The sequence below is a fragment of the Schistocerca serialis genome, chromosome 5, assembly GCF_023864345.2.
Source record: "Schistocerca serialis cubense isolate TAMUIC-IGC-003099 chromosome 5, iqSchSeri2.2, whole genome shotgun sequence".
Taxonomy (NCBI): Eukaryota; Metazoa; Arthropoda; class Insecta; order Orthoptera; family Acrididae; genus Schistocerca; species Schistocerca serialis.
In genome coordinates, this window is record NC_064642.1 from 312390876 (window position 1) to 312414758 (window position 23883).

Here is a 23883-nt window from a genome sequence, read left to right on the forward strand (position 1 = left end):
AAATGCTTTTATGCCAGGATGGTTGTAAGCATATATTCTTAATATCTTCATGTAAGTATTTAAGATGTTACTGTTTAGTATATACCTTTCAAAAGTTGACTGCATGTCATATTTCATAATCTTGTGTCATGTAGGGAAAATCAGAGGTCATGTTGTGCCTCTATTTTTGTGAATGTACTTTCATGCCTTTTCTGTGTACCATTTTAAAGTTGTGATCTTGGAATACTTCAGTACTTTCTCTTCAGTGTGAACTTGAATGGTTGATACAGAATTTATTTTAGTTTTTTAACACTTTGTAGTTGGCTCCCATGTACACCATTTATTGTATGGTGTAAACATTTGTAGGACAGCAGAAATTTAATGGCGATGATGATTTAACTTTGTGAAGCGATACCTACGGATTCCCAGTATAGGAGACCTGTATTTAATTTTTTGGGGGATCTTTATTCTTCAGTCTATATTGACTACACAAATGCTTTTAAAACATGATTATTCCTTCTTTCTAACAAATCTTTTTTCATATGACTTCAGTAATGTTTTCTACATATGACTTCAGTAATGTTTTCTACATATGACTTCAGTAGTAACACTTCTTTGAAAATTTAGCAGCTGTATTTATAACATGTTGAATAATCGAGGCTTCTGCCAATTGTTCATATTGTTCTTGCATGATGTTGCAAGAACAGTGACACCAACCAGCAGAAGACCCAAACATTCAACATGTCAACATATTGCCAGGAAAGCTTGAAGAATTGCATCTCCGTTTACTCTTGCAGATATGTTTATATTTTAGCCTGGTTCTGATGTATACCATAGATACTGATAAGCAGAGGGATTAATTCCTCTAATAATATGAAAATGGATGTGTAACAAAAGAAAAAAGAACCAGAATGGGAAGACGTGTCATGAAATAAGAACCTAAACCGTTGCTCTTGAAAATAGTTTGTGTTCCTTGCATAGATAATCTCCCTTTTCTCACTGAGCATTTTTCTGTGGTCATGCCAATCCCCAGTATCAAATTAGACTTGCATGTGATTATGTATGGGCTCTCTCATAAATTAATCTCTGCCTAAATTACTTACACCTTACACCAATAATGGGAATAATCAACCACTCATCTGCAGTGCACATTCCCCCACACATGCAGACACCCAAATACACACATCCATGACTGTGGCAGAACTTTGAAAATAAATTAAACAGCATCTTTGATGTAGTACACCATTCCTATAAGATACTGAAGTTGTGAAGAACAAGATGGTCAAAATTATTTCATTGGATCACTCAAGATCTATCTGCTCCTTCATGTTTTATGACTCATTAATCAGTATTAATATACAGGAAAACCCAAGATAGAATAGAAATAATGGAAGGGTAAAGATCCCCATTCACCATATTTTTAGGCATTGAGATATCAGCAGCAACATAAACAAGATTAAAAATGTTACTGAGATTTAGGAGAATAATTTTATTATGAGGTAACTAAAACGTATTAGCTGCAGCCTCTTCATCCCAGCCATCAATCATCCTTCCCTCCACCACTCTGTCGCCCTCCACACATCCTTTCTTCTGTGATCCACTCCACCCAACACATCATCTCACCTCAGATGGGCTAGAGTGTTAGAACAATGTAGCCAGCTGGGACAGTGTAGCTTGTGCCTGCCAGCTGTTCAGTGTTACATACACACATGATGAATGATTAACTTTACTTTTTGCACTATTCACTAAGCAATGTCTTAGTGAATTATTTTGTTTGATGATAACTAATCTTAGGTGTCTCTTATATAGATAGGCTGGTTCATTGTGAACTACCAATGTTTTATTTATGATCTACCCCTAGCCACTATGCATAGTATGTATCAAGCATCAATGTAACTTCCAAACTGTCTGTTGAAAAACATTACTCACCTGCCTAAAAAATAATAATTGCTAGTAAGTTTGTTGTTCCTTTGAATTTGGCTGCTCTCTCTCAGTTTATTGGTAGCTGTGCTGCACTAATTGTCTAAATTTTCACAAAATAATAACTTCACTCTCATATTTTAATTATATGTTGAGACATAGAAAATACATATAACCAGTGTTGCAATCCTCCTGATTGTGCTACCATGTTGTAATATAAAAAACCTCAATTGGCCAACGTTTGGACTAAATTTGAATTGCTATTCTCAGGAAAAAAGAGAATAACAATAACATATAGGTAGAGACAGCTAAATTTTGCGAAAATGGTAGTGCAAAAAATAATACAAAATTGGCTGTTTTTAGTGAAACTGGCGATTTGTACAATATATCACAAAATTTATAGTTTTTCTATATATTATTGAATATTAAAACAGCATTTTAACTTCTAATCTTCTCAATGCTGAGGGTCATGTATGATTTTAAACTGACAGCAGTTTTCCAACATCACGATCTTTGTTATGATGATGGAATAGCACCGAAATGAGCAAAAAAAACACGGAATTTGGCAAAAAAGAAAGAAGTCAACAAAATTACGATATCAAATTTGACAAAAAATCACTGAATTTTACAAAAGATGTGATAACACCAAATTTTGCAAAAAGTAAAACCTAATTTGAGGAAAAACAGGGCAGTGAATATGGGAAAGAGTAGCAGCAGATTTGGCAAAAAAATGAGAACGAATACGTTAAAACACACACACACAAACAAACATAAAAATTATGGTCTGTTTGGCAAGAATGATACTGACTTTAGCAGAAAAGATACCAAATGTGGCAAAAAATACACTGAATTTGACAAAAAAACCACACTAATTTTGGCCAATAATAATGAATTTGGCAAAAGTATTAACTAATTTGCACAATAACAATAAATCTAGCAAAAAAAAACATTGATTTAGGCGGGGGGGGGGGGGGGCTGGCTATGATGGGGGAACATCAAAATTGGCGATAAAATAAAACAATTTTTTCCTGTCACTGAATATAGGTTCAGTTGACACGTCATTTTGAGTAAGATGGATCTGCTCATCAGCTTAATTTATCTATCCTGGAATTTTGCAGGCTCTTAACTTTTATTTCCATGAATAACAATTAAGTAAATTGAATCTCTGGTGTTTTCAAATGTGACTTTTTTTCTATGTTTCAATTGATGGTAAGTGAAGGGGAACTTCTTTTTTGTGGCAGTGTCCTTGGAGAAATCTTGAGGTGGAGTCCGAGGTTGAGTTTATACAGAAAATTATACACATAGTGAGGTCAACACGATCCGACTATACTCTGCCCAACAAGGTTAAAACAGAAGGTACTTTAAATAATCACATTTTTGTAGGATAATTTAGAGTACAGTACTGAGATATATATTATTGTAAATTATTAAAGTTTATTGTTTGTGCTAATGTTAAAAAGTATATAATGTTGTGCTTCTAGCATCTCTACCTTTTGGGGTTCATAAAGATACTGTGGGCGAGCATAGGCCCCTTGTTTGGATACAACTTGTACAGAAAGTGGTTTTTATAAAAGCTCTTTGTACTGCAATCATTGGATTACAATATACCTGCCAAAGCAGAAACAGATGGTAAACATCTCAGTGTTTTTAAGTGTAGGAGCTCAGGCAGCATACTACAGATATTTCTGAAGTACGTGTGTTGCAGTATTGAAGGTGAACTCAATCTTGTAGAGAGCTGTAAACAATTGCCAGTGCTAGCAAACTGAAAAATTCACCCTTGAATGTTACACTGTCTTGGAATAATAGTCAATTACATTCATAAAAAATGAAAGGAACAGTCTAGTAATGGGTAATATAGTCTGATTCTTCTAATTCTCTCAGTGTGATTCACAATGAAGTAGTACACAGATGAAGGGCCAGATGTCAGTGTCCAACATGCACTGTTGTTACTATGAGCAGACAAAAGAAGTAGCTGTAGGTAGTCCACTTTCACAAATTATTGACAACATTATACGGAACATTTTGTGTAGGATGCCCTGGAATCAGTCCTGTGAAAACCTACCTGTTTCCTCCATTATGCAAGCAACACCTTCATCAGGTCCCATGGGAGAGACAAGCTGAAGGGTTTCTTCATACATCTCAATTCCATACACCAGAAATCACTTTTACCATGGAATTTGAAGTGACTTGAGGGCTCCTCTTTCTTGATGTTCTGGTAAGAGGGAAAGCGAATTGCACATTGGCCACAGAATGTACTGTAAGAAGATGCACGTCAACCTATACTTACATGTGGACTGCTGCCGCCACCCAGCACATAGAAATGGCGGACTCAAAACATTGGGACAAAGGGCTCCCACCCTCTCAGACAATATGAGCCTCAACCAAGAAATTGAACATCAGAGAACAGTGTTACAGAAAAACTGCTGCACGGATTGGCAGATTTGGAGGCTCTACATCTACATCGACTGTACAACTGGCAGAAACAGAAGAACCACCTTAGGAGGACGTGGCCACTGCATTTATGCCATTTTGTGGCACATTATCCAGAAATATAGTCAAATTCTTAGAAACATCAGCTGAAGACGTATCTTCTGCCTACCAGCTAAAACACTGGCACTCCTTGGTAGTGCCAAGAATTATCTTGGACTATGAAAATCTGGGTTCCATCAGATCCCCTGCCAATGTGGCATGATTTACATACGTGAAACAGTGCATACTGTTGAAGACCGTTGCCAAGAACACCAGCAGCAGACCGGATTGCAACAGTGTAACAAGTCAGTAGTCACGGAACATTGCCTGTCAGAATTACACAGAATGAATTGCTAACAAACAGAGGTTGTGACTCAGGTGTCTAACTTCTGGGACTGCATCATTAAATACTCTATCAAGATTTGAATAAAGAGACTACTAGTCAATTCTGATAGTGGCTACACCCTTAGTAAAGTTTGGGAACCTGCATCGAGTCTGAGTAAGAAGAGGAAGCAGACATCCCACAATGAACTGACTTGAGGGGTAGCCAGAGCAACAGCAAAGATGCTTCCGGCAAGCATCCTTGAGTGTGAGAATTTGAAGGAGCAGCTCGGCGATGAAGAAGAGGGAGAGGGGAAGCTAGAAAGACACCCACACCTGGCTGCGTATTGTGTACGGAATGTCAGATTGGAGGGAGGGTGGGAGTAGATACGTGCAGCAATGTGGTGACTTGCCAAAATATTGTGCCAATTAGACAGTGACATCAGGCGGTTCACTTGTGAATTATTTCGGTCACTTGAAAGAAAGGCAAACTTACCTTTAGAGCATTTTAAGATTTAGAGACAGATTTTGACAGTATTAACTGGATTACACTCTGAAATTGTAAAGGTAGCAGATATAAAATACAGGGAACGAAAAGTGATTCACAACTTGTATAGAAACCAGACTTTGCTTTGAAAGGGAAGCAGTAGTGATAAGAGAGTGAGACTGAGTAGCAGCCTATTCCTGATAACGTTACTCAGTATGTACATTGAGCAAGCAGTAAAGAGAACTGAGGAGAAGTTTGGAAACAGAATTAATGTTCAGAGAAAATAAATAATAAGTATGAGGTTTGCCAATGACATTTTAATCCTCTCAGAGATGGCAAAGGACTTTGAAAAAACCAATGCGGCAGATTAGCTTCTATCGGAGAGAGGTTATAAGAATAATATCGACAAACATTAAACAAGGGTGATGAAATATAGTAGAGGAATTAAATTATGAAATGCGACACAAAAAGTAGCAGACGGGTTTTGGTATTTGGGCAGTAAAATAACTGATGTTAGCCAAAGCAAGAAGAATGTAAAGAGTAGACTGAGACCAGCAAGGAAAGCATTTCTGTAAAAGAGAAATTTCTTAACATCGAATATAAATTTGAATATTATGATAATTTCCCCCCCCCCCCCCCCCCTGAAGTGTTTCTCTAGAATATGGCCTATTGCAGAGGTGGTGCGAGGAAGATAAACAATGCTGACTAGAAGATAATAGAAACTTTTAAAGTGTGGTGCCACAGAAGAATGATAAAGATTAGATGTGTGGATTAAATAACTTATGAGGAAGTATTGAATCGAATTAGAGGAAAATTATAAATTTATGACACAACTCAACCAAAAGAAGAGATCCAATGATAGGACACGTCCTGCGGAGGCTTCAGGGAATTATCAGTTCAGTATTGGGGAGAGTGGGGGTACAAATTGTAGAGGGATACCAAGGCTTGAATACAGTAAGCAGGTTCAAATCAAAGTAGGTTGCAGTAGTTATGCAGAGATGAACAGGTCTCCATCGAATAGGTGTTGCAGAGAGCTGCATCAAACCTTTCTTTGGACTGAAGAAAAAGACGACAATGAGGAAAACAACATCAACAACAACATTGGATGAGGGTGACTGCTTCAGATAATGTTAGTGGTATATAATGGAAGCCTAGCAGTTTCTGTCATGGATATTGAAATAGGAACTAGAAAGATACCTCAGAATGATTTAGAATAAAATATTAAGGTAATCATTAAAGATAATATCTACAGCTGATGTAACTTATTTGTTAATATTTTCACGTTGTAATCACAATCGTGTCCAAATCTGAAAGCAGAGCCCTCAGTGAAGTACAACACCTAGCACTGAAAGTACATTTATTATGGATTCCAGCATACAGACAGTACAGAACTGTATGCTGGACGTAAAGTGCTGCTATTTATACAAACAGTAAATATTCCAGAATAAGCAAACAATACAAACATAAAGAATTTTTGAGAACTTTCTAAAAATGATAAATATTAATCAATGGATGTTTGCTAGTGATGGGATTTGAATTGGTAACCTGCAGCATACCAGCCAGCAATACTAACTGCTACTCCAGATTGCATGCAGCACAGCTCATGGCACATGGCATTGCTTCCTCTCCTGGAGCAAACTATAACATCCATATTTTGCCAGTGATCCTTGGTATGACAGCACTGGAGGCTCTTTGCGTGATGAGCATTGACAGTAGCTCCTCTCATCGAAGTTTCACGGATGTTGAGCGAGCATTCAGTTTCCTTGGATGGGAAACCCATCACTGATCTGCACCTCACAATTGTAGTCACACTACATGTAGTGGACACTTGACAGTCTCTGCACTTTTGTCTTCGTAATGAAGGGCTATAATGCTTGTCTTTGTATGTGACATTCGACAAATGACGAAAGATACCATATGGTCCAGTGAAGCATTTTAGTAACTTATCCACGGCATCAGGGGACTGTATGTAGCTGTCTTGGTTCTTCACTTCTACTGATGAAATGTTCCATGTAGTCATTCTGTGTGTCACCTGACTTAAACGGAAATGGTGTATCCACAGTCTTTTCGTTCTCGCAACTGTGGATAAGAAAGGATGGTGTGATGTCTGTAATGTCTTACATTGCTGTGTTACATGTGAATGTCACAATGAGCAGATTGTATACCAGTCTCTTTGTTGGAAATCAACATACATCGAGAGTATATCTGCCAACATCTTATTAAAACTTTCTGTGACGTAATTTATTTGTGGGTAGTATGCAGTTATTATCCCGTGGGTGATGTCGTAACATGAAATTACCTCTAATACTAGTCTTGAGTGGGAAACATTTCCTCAGTCACAGATCATCACATAGGGTGCTCCATGCTTCAGAAGGATGTCTTCTTCAAGGAATATTGAGATTTACAGAACTTTGGCATTTGGCACAGCTTTGGTGGCAGCATAGCAGCTGAGGTAGCCAGTGCAGACTATTATCCATCAGGTGTCATTTGCCGACTTTGGAAACCTCCCCAGGAGGTCGATGCAGTCCAGTGGAATGGAGATGTTCGAGAGAAAATTGGTATCAGATGCGCCAGAGGTAATTGCAACATGTGCTTGGCTTCCATTGCTGGTATGCATTACAGTGGCTCACATAGTATATATTAGATCAGAGAGATCTGACCAATGGTGCCTGGATCTGTTTCTGGTCTAGAATCGTCAATAATCGCAAGTGACCAAATGTTGAATCATGATGGAAATACTTCAGGATAGCTGGCCGTATGTAAGTTGGAATAGCAAGCAACAGTTTGCGCCCCATTGCATGATAGTTCTGCTCCTACAGTCTTCCATTAATAATTTTCAGCAGTGCACTATCTGCTTTTATATACTACCATGATATACTCCTGAAGTCTCAATATCCCTCTTACTAATCAACCGAACAGATTCTTCAGGCTAGGCAGCCAACACAAAGGATAGTGGTCCATTGCATTGGTGAATAGTTCCCCATATAAATACGGCTGGAACTTTTTGATGGCTCAAACAACTGCAAAGCACAATTCCTCAGTTGTAGGGTAGTTCACCTTGGACTTGGAAAGTATCCTGGAAGACCAAGCTATCACATCTCAGTACCTCCCTGAATGTGCACTAGAGCTGCTCCTGTCCCATAACTGCAAGCATTGGTGTGAAATTCTGTCTTGTCATTCTTGTCATTAGCACCTCCTTGAGAACAGAGAAGCATCTTCCTTGCACCTCATTCCAGGAAAATTTGGCAGTAATTATTGCAAGTGATGTGCTTTACTATAAAAGTCCTTGATGAATTGCAGGGGTACGAATCGCAGGAGTACGAGCACATTTTGAGGAAATTTCTCACGTTATAAATATGACTGCTTGTGTTTATTCTGGATTGGGAAGGATTCAGTCATCCTTAAATAGATACCAACATTTTTATTTCTTGGGCAACAAAGATGCACTTTTTCGGATTCAGGTGGAGGCCTACTGTCTGAACACACCTTCATTGTGGTTGTCAAAGCAGCTTAGATGTTCTTTAGATGTCTTTGAAAAAACGACAGTGTGATCCAGACAATGTTGAAGCAGGTTGTCCATAATACACTTGAAGGTGGCTGGAGCATTACATAGTTCAAATGGCATAACTTTGGAGTAATAGAGATTGTCGAGTGCTATTAAGGCAGTCTTCTCCCGGTTAACATCGATTTGCAAGTAGCTTGTCTGCGCATCCATCATTGAAAAATTCTTTGCTCCTTTCAAACAGTGTAGTGTGTCATCACTACACTACAATGGGTAGACTTTTTTTCTGTGGTTTTATTTAGTCATCAGTAGTCAGTGTAGAAATGTTATCCACTGGCCCCCTCCTTCTCAAGGACCATGGAAGAGGACCAAGGACTCTGAAGATTCAGTACTACCTTGCAGCATCTTCTCCGTTTCCACCCAATTTATGTATCGTTCAGCCAGTAGCGCCTTATACGAGCGCTGGCTAATTGGTGAATGGTCCACAGTGTTGATATTGTCTTTTACCATGGGCTATATTGTCTATCTTTCCTCCTCTCTGGATTAGAAATCATCTGAAAATTGGCACAGAATGGGTAACACCACTGACATTTTTCACCAATCAAGCTAGAGTCTATTGACAGTGGCTTCCTTCCCAGTATTGCCTCTAGTTGCAGTGCACCACAATTCTTTGTCAGTAGCACTGAACTGATCGTCCTGGACTGGTTCAGCTGTTCCTACGTTCATACCTTTAGGGCTGAATTGTGGCTGCTCTTGATAATCAGTAATCCAAAGTTCTCCTTGACCACTTGCAGTCTAACTGAGCATTTAGATTGATGGCTGGAGCTCATATTGTTGGTGATGGTGGAACAGCAATGTCTTCAGTGCCAAACAACTGCCAAGAGCAATCTTCATTATGTTTCCTTGTCTGAATAACGTTTATCAATCTGGAGCTCTGTTTTCCATAGATTATGACTGCTTCTGATGTGTACAAGAAGTTCCATTCAAGAATAACATTATAACTTCTCCTATTGCTAGTTATTCTTACTGTACACTTTCCTGTCGGCTGGACATATTTCCCATTTATGCCCATCAGTGCAGTCACTTTCCTTGGCGATGATAAGCATACAACATTACACCAAAAAAAAGCCCCTGAATCATCTGGTGCCCCAGTAGCTTGACTGTCGATGATGACATTGATTAGATTTTCTAAAATCTTGGAAACTGTTGTCAACAGAGGATTTTTATCTTTGGCACTTGCATCTCCATAGATGATTGACTTGCTTAGTTTTCCTGTATTCATCGACTAGACAAAGAGGTGGTACCTTTGTGCAGTGATGAGGAATGCCTACAGCAGCGTAATAATTGTCGCGCACTCATCTGCTTGCTCTCCAGTAGTATACATGTCCAGGACATCCACAGTAGAAAAATAACACAATGTTGTCCTCCATCGTCCAAATGAATATTCATCTGTGGAGCATTATATCTGGCTGGTAGTGCAGTTGGTTGTATCTGCATTGGTTAAATGCTGGATTGTCATTTGACAGCTGCAGCATAAAGGCACCTATAAACGGTCAGCCTTGTTCATTAAATTTGCTATTTGATATCCACAGGTTTTTCAATGAAGCATGTAGATACGCCAACTAAGTCTTCAAATTTAACCTCACTTTTGAAGAAGTTGTCTCACTATTTGTATCGTGTCAAGAAGTATTTTGACACTAGTGGGCAGTGTACAAGTTGCAAAGCAGAATACAAACTTTAAATCTTCAAAACTGCAATTGCCAGATATCTCAAGAAAGCAACTGACTGTTGTTTGCCAGTCACATGCATAAATTGTCAAACTTGCTTGTCAAATTGTTCATCAGTCAAAATTTCTTTCAGACAGGTCAAACACAATGTGTTTGACAAACATGTGATTGATTGAGTACCTATGGAGGTCTAATCAGAGTTCATTAAGTTAATTCTTCATGGCATGTTCAGTTGGTGGCAGAGATTGGTGTTAAAGATCGATACAATTCTTCTTCAACATTCTCTGTTACCACTTGATATCCACGAATTCCTCTCCTGTGCCAACCTCTTTTATCTCAGACCAACACTTGCAACCTACATCCTCAATTATTTACTGGGTGTATTCCAACCTCTGTCTCCCTCTACAGCTCCCTCATGTCTTAACGTATTGTCCTATTATCCAGTCTCTTCTTCTTGTCAGTGTACTCCACATATTCCTTTCCTCTCCGATTATGTACAAAACTTCCTTATTCCTGACATTTTCAGTCCACCTAATTTTCAACCTTTGTCTGTAGCACCACATCTGAAATGCTTCGATTCTCTTCTGTTTCGGTTTTCCCACAGTCCATGTTTCACTACCATACGTGATCCAAACGTACATTCTCAGAAATTTATTCCTTAAATTAAGGCATATGTTTGATACTAGTAGACTTCTCTTGGTCAGGAGAGCCCTTTTTGCCAGTGCATGTCTGCTTTTGGTGTTCTCCTTGCTCCGTCCATCATTGGTTATTTTGCTGCCAAGGTAGTAGAATTCCTTAACTTCATCTAATTTGGGACACTCAATCCTGATGTTAAGTTCAAATGGCTCTGAGCACTATGGGACTTAGCATTTGAGGTCATCAGTCTGATGTTAAGTTTCTTGCTGTTCTCACTTCTCATTTTTTTCATCTTTCTTCAATTTACCATCAATTCATATTCATTAGACTGTTCATTCCATTCAGCACATCATATAATTCTCCACTTCCACTCAGGATGGCAGTGTCATCATCGAAGCATATCATCAAAATTCTTTTACCTTGAATTTTAATTCCACTCCTCAACCTTTTTTTATTTCCGTCATTACTTCTTTGATGTAGAGATTGATCAGTAGAGGCGAAAGACCACATCCCTGTCTTACTCCCTTTTTAACCCAAGCACTTCATTCTTGGTCTTCTACTCGTATTATTCCCTCTTGGCTTGTATACATGTTGTATATTATCCCTCTCTTCCTTCAGATTACCCCTAAATTTTGAACATTTTGCACCATTTGACGTTGTCGAACACTTTTTCCAGGTCAACAATATAGTATTGCTTCCATTATCAGCTGCAATGTCAGAGTTGCCTCTCTGGTGCCTTTACCTTTCCTAAAACCAAACTGATCATCATCCAACATATAATCTATTTTCTTTTCCACTCTTCTGTATATTATTCTTGTCAGCAACTTGGGTGCATGAGCTGATAAGCTGATTGTGTGATAATTTTTGCAGTTGTCAGCTCTTGCAGTCTTCGGAATTGTGTGGATGATATTTTTCCAAAGTCAGATGGTATAGTGCCAGACTTTTACACTCTATACACCAACATGAATAGCTTTGTTACCACTTCCTCCAATGGCTTTAGAATTTCTGAAGGAATGTCACCTATCCCTTGCGCCTTATTTGATCTAAGTTTTCCAAAGCTTTTTTAAATTGTGATTCTAATACTGGATCTCCTATCTCTTCAAAATCGACTCCTGTTTCCTCTTTTATCACGTCAGACAAATCTTCCCCCTCATAGAGGCTTCTTTGTACTCTTTCCGCCTATCTGCTCTCCCCTCTGCATTTAACAGCGAAATTCTCATTGCACTCTTAATGTTATCACCCTTGCCTTTAATTCCACCAAAGGTTGTTTTGACTTTCCTATATGCTGAGACAGTCCTTCTGGCAGTCATTTCTTTTCGATTTCTTCACATTTTTTCACACATCCATTTTGTCTTCCCTGCATTTCATATTTATTTCATTCCTCAGCAATTTGTGTTTCTGTATTCCTAAATTTCCCTCAATATTTTTGTACTTCCGACTTTCATCGATCAGCTGAAGTATTTTTTGTCTCAACCATGATTTCTTTGCAGTTGTCTTCTTTGTATCTGTGTTTTTCTTCCCAACTTCTGGGATTGCCTATTTTACAGACGTCCATTCCTCTTCATCGGTACTACCTACTGAGCTACTCCTTACTGCAATGTCTAGAGCCTTAGAGAACTCCAAGCATATATCTTTATTCCTTAGCACTGCTGTAACCCACTTCTTTGCATATTGATTCTTCCTGACTAATCTCTTAAAATTCACCCTATTCTATGTCATTACTATATTGTGATCTGAATCTATGTCAGCTCCTGGTTATGCCGTACAATCCAGTGTCTGATTTTGGAATCTCTGTCTGACCATGATTTAATCTAACTGAAATCTTCCATTATCACCCAGCCTTTTCCAAGTATACCACCTCCTCTTGTGATTCTTGAACAGAGTATTCACTGTTACTAGCTGAAATTTATTACAGAACTAAATTAGTCTTTCTCCTCTCTCATTCTTATTTTCAAGCCGATATTCCCCTGTAACCCTTTCTTCTACTCTTTCACCTACAACTGCATTCCAGATTCCAGTCCCCATGACTGTTAGATTTTTCTCTCCCTTTACATACTGCGTTACCATTCAGTATCCTTTTATTATCTCTCTCTCTCTCTCTCTCTCTCTCTCTCTCTCTCTCTCTCTCTCTACTATCATTGTTGATTTCATTGTTGATAGTTGGTGTTGGTTTGCTGTCAGTTCTGATGAGAACAATCCTGTCACTGAACCGTTCACAGTAACTCACTCTCTGCCTTACCTTCCTATTCGTATCGAATCTTACTCCTTTTGTACCACTTTCTGCTGCTGTTGATATCATCCTTTACTCATCTGACCAGAAATCCTTGGCTTCTTCCACTTCACTTCACTGACCCCCACTATATTTAGATTGAGTTTTTGCATTTCCTTTTTCCGATTTTCTAGCTTCCCTACCCCATTCAAAGTTCTGACTCGTAGAGCATTATTCTTTCGTTGACTATTCAGTCTTTTTCTGATGGTCACCTCCTCCTTGGCAGTCCCCTCCCGGGGATCTGAATGAGGGGCTATTCCAGAATCTTTGCCACAGGGGATATCATCATGACACTTTTTCAATTACAAGCCACATGTCCTATGGATACAAATTGTGTGTTTTTAATGCACTGGCTTTCATTGCCCTCTATATCCTCATCCCAATGATCATTGCTGATTCTACCAACTTCAGGGCAGTTTCCAACCCCAGTGGCAAGAGAGTGCCCTATACCTATGATTTTTTGATTATTATTCAAATACGCTACCCCTAGACCTTGGTTTAAGCATCATGAAAGAAGGTTGTATACATGGAAGAACCCTGGAGATACTAAAAGGTATCAGATTATATAATGGTAAGACAGAGATTTAGGAACCAGGTTTTAAATTGTAAGACATTTCCAGGGGCAGATGTGGACTCTGACCACAATCTATTGGTTATGAACTGTAGATTAAAACTGAAGAAACTGCAAAAAGGTGGGAATTTAGGGAGATGGGACCTGGACAAACTGAAAGAACCAGAGGTTGTACAGAGTTTCAGGGAGAGCATAAGAGAACAATTGACAGGAATGGGGGAAAGAAATACAGTAAAAGAAGAATGGGTAGCTTTGAGGAATGAAATAGTGAAGGCAGCAGAGGATCAAGTAGGTAAAAAGATGAGGGCTAGTAGAAATCCTTGGGTAACAGAAGAGATACTGAATTTAATTGATGAAAGGAGAAAATACAAAAATGCAGTAAGCGAAGCAGGCAAAAAGGAATACAAACGTCTCAAAAATGATGTTGGCAGGAAGTGCAAAATGGCTAAGCAGGAATGGCTAGAGGACAAATGTAAGGATGTAGAGTTGTCTATCACTAGGGGTAAGATAGATACTGCCTACAGGAAAATTAAAGAGACCTTTGGTGAAAGGAGAACCACTTGCATGAATATCAAGAGCTTTGATGGAAATCCAGTTCTAAGCAAAGAAGGGAAAGCAGAAAGGTGGAAGGAGTATATAGAGGGTCTATACAAGGGCGATGTACTTGAGGACAATATTACGGAAATGGAAGAGGATATAGATGAAGATGAAATGGGAGATATGATACTGTGTGAAGAGTTTGACAGAGCACTGAAAGACCCGAGTCAAAACAAGGCCCCCGGAGTAGACAACATTCCATTAGAACTGCTGACAGCCTTGGGAGAGCCAGTCCTGAGAAAACTCTACCATCTGGTGAGCAAGATGTATGAGACAGGCGAAATTCCCTCAGACTTCAAGAAGAATATAATAATTCCAATCTCAAAGAAAGCAGGTGTTGGCAGATGTGAAAATTACCGAACTATCAATTTAATAAGTCACAGCTGCAAAATACTAAGCGAATTCTTTACAGACGAATGGAAAAACTGGTAGAAGCCGACCTCGGGGAAGGTCAGTTTGGATTCCGTAGAAATGTTGGAACACGTGAGGCAATACTGACCCTACGACTTATCTTAGAAGACAGATTAAGGAAAGGCAAACATACGTTTCTAGCATTTGTAGACTTAGAGAAACCTTTTGACAATGTTGATTGGAATACTCTCTTTCAAATTCTGAAGATGGCAGGTGTAAAATACAGGGAGTGAAAAGCTATTTACAATTTGTACAGAAAGCAGATGGCAGTTATAAGAGTCGAGGGGTATGAAAGGGAAGCAGTGGTTGGGAAGGGAGTGAGACAGGGTTGTAGCCTATCCCCAATGTTATTCAATCTGTATATTGAGCAAGCAATAAAGGAAACAAGAGAAAAGTTCGGAGTAGGTATTAAAATCCATGGAGAAGAAATAAAAACTTTGAGGTTCGCCGATGACATTGTAATTCTGTCAGAGACAGCAAAGGACTTGGAAGAGCAGCTGAACAGAATGGACAGTGTCTTGAAAGGAGGGTATAAGATGAACATCAAGAAAAGCAAAACAAGGATAATGGAATGTAGTCGAGTTAACTCGGGTGATGCTGAGGGAATTAAAATAGGAAATGAGACACTTAAAGTAGTAAAGGAGTTTTGGTACATGGGGATCAAAATAACTGATGATGGTCGAAGTAGAGGGGATATAAAATGTAGACTGGCAATGGCAAGGAAAGCGTTTCTGAAGAAGAAAAATTTGTTAACTTCGAGTATAGATTTACATGTCAGGAAGTCCTTTCTGAAAGTATTTGTATGGAGTGTAGCCATGTATGGAAGTGAAATGTGGACAATAGATAGTTTAGACAAGAAGAGAATAGAAGATTTCAAAATGTGGTGCTACAGAAGAATGTTGAAGATTAGATGGGTAGATCACATAACTAATGAGGAGGTATTGAATAGAATTGGGGAGAAGAGGAGTTTGTGGCATAACTTGACTAGAAGAAGGGATCGGTTGGTAGGACATGTTCTGAGACATTGAGGGATCACCAATTTAGTATTGGAGGGCAGCGTGGAGGGTAAAAATCGTAGAGGGAGACCAAGAGATGAATACACTAAACAGATTCAGAAGGATGTAGGTTGCAGTAGGTACTGGGAGATGAAGAAGCTTGCACAGGATAGAGTAACATGGAGAGCTGCATCAAACCAGTCTCAGGACTGAAGACCACAACAACAACAACAAACACAACAACAACATCAATCCCTTGACCATGGATGCAACACACCCCTTGATATATGAGGTTGATATTCATGGCAGCTATCTCATGTGGACTCTGTCTAACGTTCCTGGCTGCCATAAACTTTTGAATCTCTTCTCTTATACCTGATGTATGAGAGAAGTGAGGTCATGGCATCTTCTACAACTGCCATAGAGACTATATTCAGACTCAGCCATACGTCTTTCAGCTATCTCATGGGGACTCTGTCCAACATTCCTGGCTGCCATAAACTGTTGTATCTCTTCTCTTATACCAGATGTATGAGAGAAGTGAGGTCATGGCATCTTCTACAACTGCCAAGGGACTACATTTAGACTCAGTCATACTTCTTTCAGCTGACACTCTTTCTGTTGCATTTCTTTGGTGTATCGGCACCTCTTGATGAAATTCCCACTTTAACAGGACTGGGTACATGTCTTCTGTTACTAACATCTCAGATGTGAGATTTAATTGACTTCAGAATAAGATTTTCTCTCTGCAGCGGAGTGTTCGCTGATATGAAACTTCCTAGCAGATTAAAACTGTGTGCCCGACCGAGACTCGAACTCGGGACCTTTGCCTTTCGCAGGCAAGTTTTAATCCGCCAGGAAGTTTCATGTCAGCGCACACTCCGCTGCAGAGTGAAAATCTCATTCTGGAAACATCCCCCAGGCTGTGGCTAAGCCATGTCTCCGCAGTATCCTTTCTTTCAGGAGTGCTAGTTCTGCAAGGTTCGCAGGAGAGCTTCTGTAAAGTTTGGAAGGTAGGAGATGAGATACTGGCAGAAGTAAAGCTGTGGGTACCGGGCGTGAGTTGTGCTTTGGTAGCTCAATTGGTAGAGCAATTGCCCGCGAAAGGCAAAGGTCCCGAGTTCGAGTCTCGGTCAGGCACACGGTTTTAATTTAATTGACTTTTTCATATTTGGATTCACAATGTGGGTTGGGTCCAAAACATTCTCTATTGTAAGACTGTGTCATTTCCCCATGACACAGGGAGTTGTTCTTCAAGTGTTCAACCACTAAGTATACATGCTGCTTATTGTCACCAGTCTTTTTCGTTTCAGCCTTGAATTTGCCTCTCTGTCGAGTTTCTCTTCTTTATTCTCATACCACTGCTGGGCAGTGCACACAGTAGAATTAGACTTTTGCCAGACACATCAAGTCATTCCACGTGTTGTATTTAGCATTTTAATGAAATTCTATCAGCCACTTAATTGGATCCTGATCAATGTCCTTGGAGAACACTGACATGCAGCTGACTTAATGCTGTATTGGAATCTGTTGGTCACCTGAATAAGTGGGCCTCATGAACAGTATTCTGGTTTCTGTCTGTCAGGAGACAGTTTTTATGCTGCCTAATTGGAGCTGTGATGTTGCAGGTGTCTTGAAGTATCTGGTGTCAGTCAAGTCCAAATATGCAGGCAGGTTGTCAATAAAGTACAGCACTTAACAGTGATGCAAACAGCATATCTGATTGATTGTATGTCATTTTTAACATGCGTATGCATGAGATAGGTGTTCCAGAGTTCTTGAGAGGCACATTAATGTAAAAAAAAAAAAAGAAGGGGAGCTGAAAATCATGCTCAGTTTTATATATCTGTAACAAATGACACATACTTTCAGCTATGCAACAAAAAGTGTAATGCTTCGCTGATGTACTGTTGTTAAATAACAGTTACCTAGAAGCACAGTCACGGTGAAGAAATTATGCCATTTCTTTGTTGAAGTATGCAATAGTCTAGTTTGCATCCCATTTTTCTACTGGGAAGGTTGTGCTGCCCCTCAATATGGAACAATTTTAACCACCTACTCTGCAGTGCTGATTTTGCTCCCAATAATTACCATTTGTTCATACACATGCCAATTATGTTTGAGATAGGCTAGCTGGCTGAAAACCCAGAAACAAAATTTTATTAAGAGGGACTTAAGTTGTTGTTATCATCATCATCATCATCATCAACATCAACAACAACAACCATTTGACATCCAATGCTGGGTAATTTTTTTATGCTGAACTAAAATCCATTGTTTTTCCCACGCCGTTTTTGATACTTTTGGTCAAGATCTTGTATATTGTGGGCAGCTCACTTTTACATTTATAGGGTTTTTTTTATTATTATTATCTGCCTTCTTTCTTGTGAAATAGAAAAATTACAGTACTCTTTTGGGAAATAATTTTCTTCAGTAGACTTATGTCTTAGTTTTAAAAATTTCTTTTGTAGTACTTTGCTTCCAGCTCTTGTTGTTTCTTTTGAAACACTATCATTCCCTGGAGGCTTTCCTCACATCATATCTCAAACAGCTTTCTGTAGCTTATGTGGCATTTCTTGCAGAATATCATTATTTTCATTATTAATGTTTTATGTTTCTGATTCATCTACTAAGCTATTCAAACATCTACACAAATCTTCAATTGCTTATTTAATTCTCTTTCTAGTGTTAGTTGCTCTGTCATCTTAAGTGATAAGATGTAATATCTTACTTTTTTAGTCAGTTTCACACTCTAAAAACATTTGTGATTCTTGCCAAATTTTGGTTGTACCCTCTCAAAAATGGAATTTCTCTGAATAGCTGTTTTCTTGAAACCCTCTCTTTTCCTTTAATAGCCGCATTGTTCCATTTGAGGGTTTCTCTTTTTTATTTCTCCTTCTACTAAACTGGATAAGCAATATTGTAATTGCTTAAATTACATGGTGGTTATGTAGAAGCTTAAAGGTGTTTTGTCTTTGTACCAGTTACAGAAGTAAATTGGCCATGTGCACTATGCAAGACTGTGTTTACATTTAGAGAGAGAAACTGAATTCATTAAAGTTGTGACAGTCCTATAGGGTACTTTAAGGATTATAAGCCATAATAAAAATACTAAAAACTATACAGAGACTAGGCTCATAAGAAGTAAAACTTGATAATATTCCAGTTCTAACAAAGTTTCACAAAACTGATATGTTTCTGAGGAGAAGGTCATTGTTGCATTCACCAAATATACTTGGCATTAAATATATAAATGTGACAGGAAGAAAACTACTCTATCCCCAAAATTAGTTTCTGTATTGAGATGGCTTGTTTGCATGCAGCAATTATACAGTCTCGTCAGAGGTTCAGTTGAACCAGAAGCTGTACAGAACTCTACATCACATGACTGTACAGTATTAAGGGATACCATTCACATAATTTACAATTTATGTAGTTTATTTAGTTAATTATGTAAATTTTCTTTTTGCAGTGCTGAACAACAGCAACTGCACTACTTTCAGCTTTCATCGGCTCTTCGTCATTGCAAGACTCAGGGCAGCATAGACAGTGGCAGAGGGTGATCCATTGCTTATCTCCTCTGCATTCACATTGTGTCGGTCCTCTGGAAAGTCCCTATTTGACAAATTTGTCCCTGGATTTACCAAAAACAGATCTTAGCCTACTCAGGGTTCTCCAGCTGGATGAATCTAGGGTACCTTCAGATGGTAGACACTCAGTAGGTTTGAAAGTAGCTGCCCACAGTTGTTCTCTGGCAGCACATGGAGACATTGTTAGTGTTGATGTTGAACTAAGGAAGCTACTTCTGGATTTCAACCTAGATCTTGGTGATCAGTGAGTATGGACAGGGTGTGAATGGTTTAGTTCGACCTTTTTCCTTTCAATATCTGCAGCAATATGAAGATGGTGCATGGCCGTAGTTCAGTGTTGACATGCACAGAGCCATCTTTAACTTTGGCCTAGTTGTGAATCCAGTGAACAACTACTACAATTACTTCTAGAGTATCCAGTTTGGCTCTTCTTTGTGGTGACTGTAGTTGAGTACTGATGTGCTGTCTTGAGCTATTGTGTGGATACTGTCTCGAGTGGAGACTTGTCAGCTTATTTCCATATTTGGCTAATTGGTTTCAGCTTTGGAACTATTTGTGTGACACAAGGCAAAGCATAAAATAGATTTTGCCTTGTGCACCCTCTTTCGGAGGCTGCCTTAATTCAGTTAATACCTGACTACTAGACAGCTCAGCACTTTCCTATGAATGGCTGTGTTCAATATTTTCTGGAGGACACATCAGGTGCCACAACAAGTGATTACAAACAGTGGTTTCAGAGTAATGTGACAAAAATCAATTAATTCTTATTCAATACTTCAGCTTTACCAACGTTTTAGAAGGCCGTTTTGGGGTGCATCTCATACATTATTTTGGAAAGACATGTTTAGAAACAAGATGTATACCTATGTAAATTATCCATATGAACTGTTAATTGTTCAGATCCATTCATTTAGCTATACAAATACATCATTAAGTTAGTGAACCATTAGACTTAGTATACTTAGACCTGCTTACGTGTGTACCTTGTGATAATCCTCTTACATGTAATCTACTTGAGCTGTTGTAGGACTGCTATTTACTGTTACTGCATTATCAACGGCTTCTTCAGATGTAATTTTTTGTTTTGTAATTCACTGCAAATGTGCCATTAAGAAGCAAGGTAAATGTGTTATAGGGTTAAGACATTCTTCCCTCTCATACTTTTTTTCTAATACGTGTTTGTTGCAGGTCAGTGCTACGAAGTTCATATTCAGACATTTAAAATGTGATTTTTCAGTATGAATTATGTTTGAACTAGAGGATTGTCAACACTGATTATTTTCTTTTTATGTCATGAAAAATATGTAAGTTCCAAGCTTTTTGTGAGAAAAATTTGTGTTTATAAATACTTTAACTTTTTTGCCAATGAAGCTGAAATACGTCACAGGTTGATTTTGCTTAAATAATGGAAGCAGTACATGTATATTTGATACAATAATTTTCCTGATCATTTCAGTGCCAGTGAATGGCAGAGTGAATTTACTGAGCATTCATAAGTATGACAGATAGATGACTGTATATTGAGACCATTCATTGTAAAAGCAAATATCTCCGTATAAGTTGTTAGTGAAACAAAAGTATCTTGTATTTATTAAGTGAAGAGCAGAGCTTACACTTAAAATAGTAAAAGTGAAATCAAAAAACTGTTGTTAAAACCTGACTTTTTTTTCAGTTTATATAGTATGCTCATCATCAGATGTGGCTAATCTTATTGTGAAGTACTCATCTGCCATATCAACTCTGGCGTACTGCAGCAAGGTGGAAGTTTGTGACAATCCTCCACTTGGCTGTGCAATTCTAACTGTATCTGGACAATGCGAGGTTCACTTAATGTTAAAGGTACAGTCATTGTTAATATTAATTTATCTTATTATTACCACTTTTACATAGAAGTAATGAAAAATAGCCTCTGAAAAAGAGTTTGTTAAATTTTTGGTATTTAACAAGAGGTATCATTGTGTTTATTTTGTTAGAGGCAAAAATAAACTACAAAACAAGTTAACTGTACTTCAATTGTGATGCAGTTTGTGGATGAAAGCCATTTTGATATTGATGCTATAATTTCACACAGAAATTTGTGAAAATTACAGTACCAATAAGAATATATTTTACTGAAATGAACTTCATAAGCAGACATTGGATAAGTGGCAGTACATAACTGCTTAGGATTACAGAACTGTACTTAAACTCTCTTAAGTGTGACATGAAACCTGTGCATGCTGCAATCAAAACCTGTAAGCTCCATGCCATGGAATCAGAGAAGGCCGTGATATATTCCTGGGGATTCTCCCTCCACATTTTATAGACTTCGTTTTCCTCACTAATTTCAGATAAATCACATTTGGTATGTTTCCACATTTGACATCTTTATGTTCAAAATTTTACTGTAGGGCAAACTGCGTAGTGTAGGCCATCCAGTATGGTGCATGTTTCTCCCACTATGCAATCCTATTTTAAGCCGTTGATTTATAACTTCAGCTTCCTCCTCTCAATCCAGTGGAGGGTAGACAGCAAACTCTAGGAGACTATGCATTTTCTGATATGTTTCTCCCATAGTGTTGGCTGACTTGGTGCCCAGCAAATAGGCTGTAAAGGAAGCTGATGGGAATCCTGTCTCTGCCTCTGTACCATCTGATGCTATCTCACAAGGAAATGTTGACAAAATACCACAGGATACAACTGCCGCAATACTAAAAGCAAAAGAGTTAAAAATCCCCCTTTTTTTAAATAACATTTCATCAGAAACCAACCCGATGGTGAGCTCTGGGAATTGCCAAGGCTATCAAACATTGCAGATGGGCACGGCATAAGTGTCACTTATCAGTGGAAAACTTTACTGCACATAAAAGGCTCTGTGCTTATGTTCATTATTTTATAAATTGCCAGTTCGCATTAGTACACTGACTGGCAAGAAAAATGCAACACCCAACAAATGATCTGTAATCATCTACATGCCTACACTGTGAAGCTTTCTATGTGGGAATGACCAGCAACAAACTGTCCATTCGCATGAATGGACACAGGCAGACAGTGTTTGTTGGTAATGAGGATCACCCTGTGGCTAAACATGCCTTGGTGCACGGCCAGCACATCTTGGCACAGTGTTACACCGTCCGGGTTATCTGGATACTTCCCACTAACACCAACCCGTCAGAACTCCGGAGATGGGAACTTGCCCTTCAGTATATCCTCTCTTCTCGTTATCCGCCAGGCCTCAATCTCCGCTAATTTCAATTTGCCGCCGCTCATACCTCACCTGTCTTTCAACAACATCTTTGCCTCTTTACTTCCGCCCGACTGACATCTCTGCCCAAACTCTTTGCCTTTACAAATGTCTGATTGTGTCTGTGTATGTGCGGATGGATATGTGTGTGTGTGCGAGTGTATACCTGTCCTTTTTTCCCCCTAAGGTAAGTCTTTCCGCTCCCGGGATTGGAATGACTCCTTACCCTCTCCCTTAAAACCCACATCCTTTCGTCTTTCCCTCTCCTTCGCTCTTTCCTGATGAGGCAACAGTTTGTTGCGAAAGCTTGAATTTTGTGTGTATGTTTGTGTTTGTTTGTGTGTCTATCGACCTGCCAGCGCTTTCGTTCGGTAAGTCACATCATCTTTGTTTTTAGATATAGAGAACAGTGTAAGTGTATTAAGTTTATTACAGTTAATATTTTTAGGTCAGGAAACAATGGCCTGCAGTGGTCACGATTTTCTGAGTTTGTAATAATCCTAATAACTTTCTTTTGTACAGTAGAGTCTCGATTATCCAACCTAAACCAGCCGTGGCAAGGTTGGATAAGCAGGAACGTCGGATAACACGGAAAATAAAACAAAACAAAAACAAAAAATTAAACTAAAGTAGGCCAAATGAGTTAAACATTTAATGCAATACAAATCAAATTCGACTGAATAGATATTTACTGTGTGAAGAAGTTAGTAATTGTCTTTCGTTTGCCGTTTTTTTGCCGCGAAATCACGTAGTCTCTTAAGAAGTAAGACCTTGGTAGACTATGTTTCCTCCAGTTGCTCTACATATTTTAAAGCAGTTTCTAAGGCCTTGTGTCCTTTGTTGTGAGAAATCTTAGGTGCACTTTCCTCCACTACATCCGCTTCTTCGTCTTCTTCTTTTTCATTTACCATGTTGATTATTTCTTCATCTGCCACTTCAAATTCATCATCTTGGACAATCCATTCATTTATGTCATCTTCTGTGGTGTCAGCACATCCTGGAACTTTTCGTAACAATGAAAGCAGGGTAGTATTTTCTGGTTCGGTCTGCTGCTGTAGATTTTCATCATCTGGAGAATTTTCTTGATTTTTCTGTAGCAAAATTTTCCAGGATTTTGCAGTAGTATTTGCTCCAACACTCCCAAGATTGGGCCACTTCATAAGCTACGTCTTTCAAATTAATACGG

General features: G+C 38.7%; 1 protein-coding gene across 1 annotated transcript in view; it reads left to right on the forward strand.

Moving 5' to 3' along the window:
* The window catches only part of LOC126481218 (valine--tRNA ligase), a 209189-nt gene that overhangs the window by 178353 nt on the left and 6953 nt on the right, over nucleotides 1-23883 (forward strand). Inside the window, exons 16-17 of the mRNA XM_050104822.1 lie at nucleotides 3141-3255; nucleotides 21147-21313. Coding sequence (XP_049960779.1) covers nucleotides 3141-3255; nucleotides 21147-21313 — 282 coding nt within the window. The remainder of the gene's footprint in view (nucleotides 1-3140; nucleotides 3256-21146; nucleotides 21314-23883) is intronic.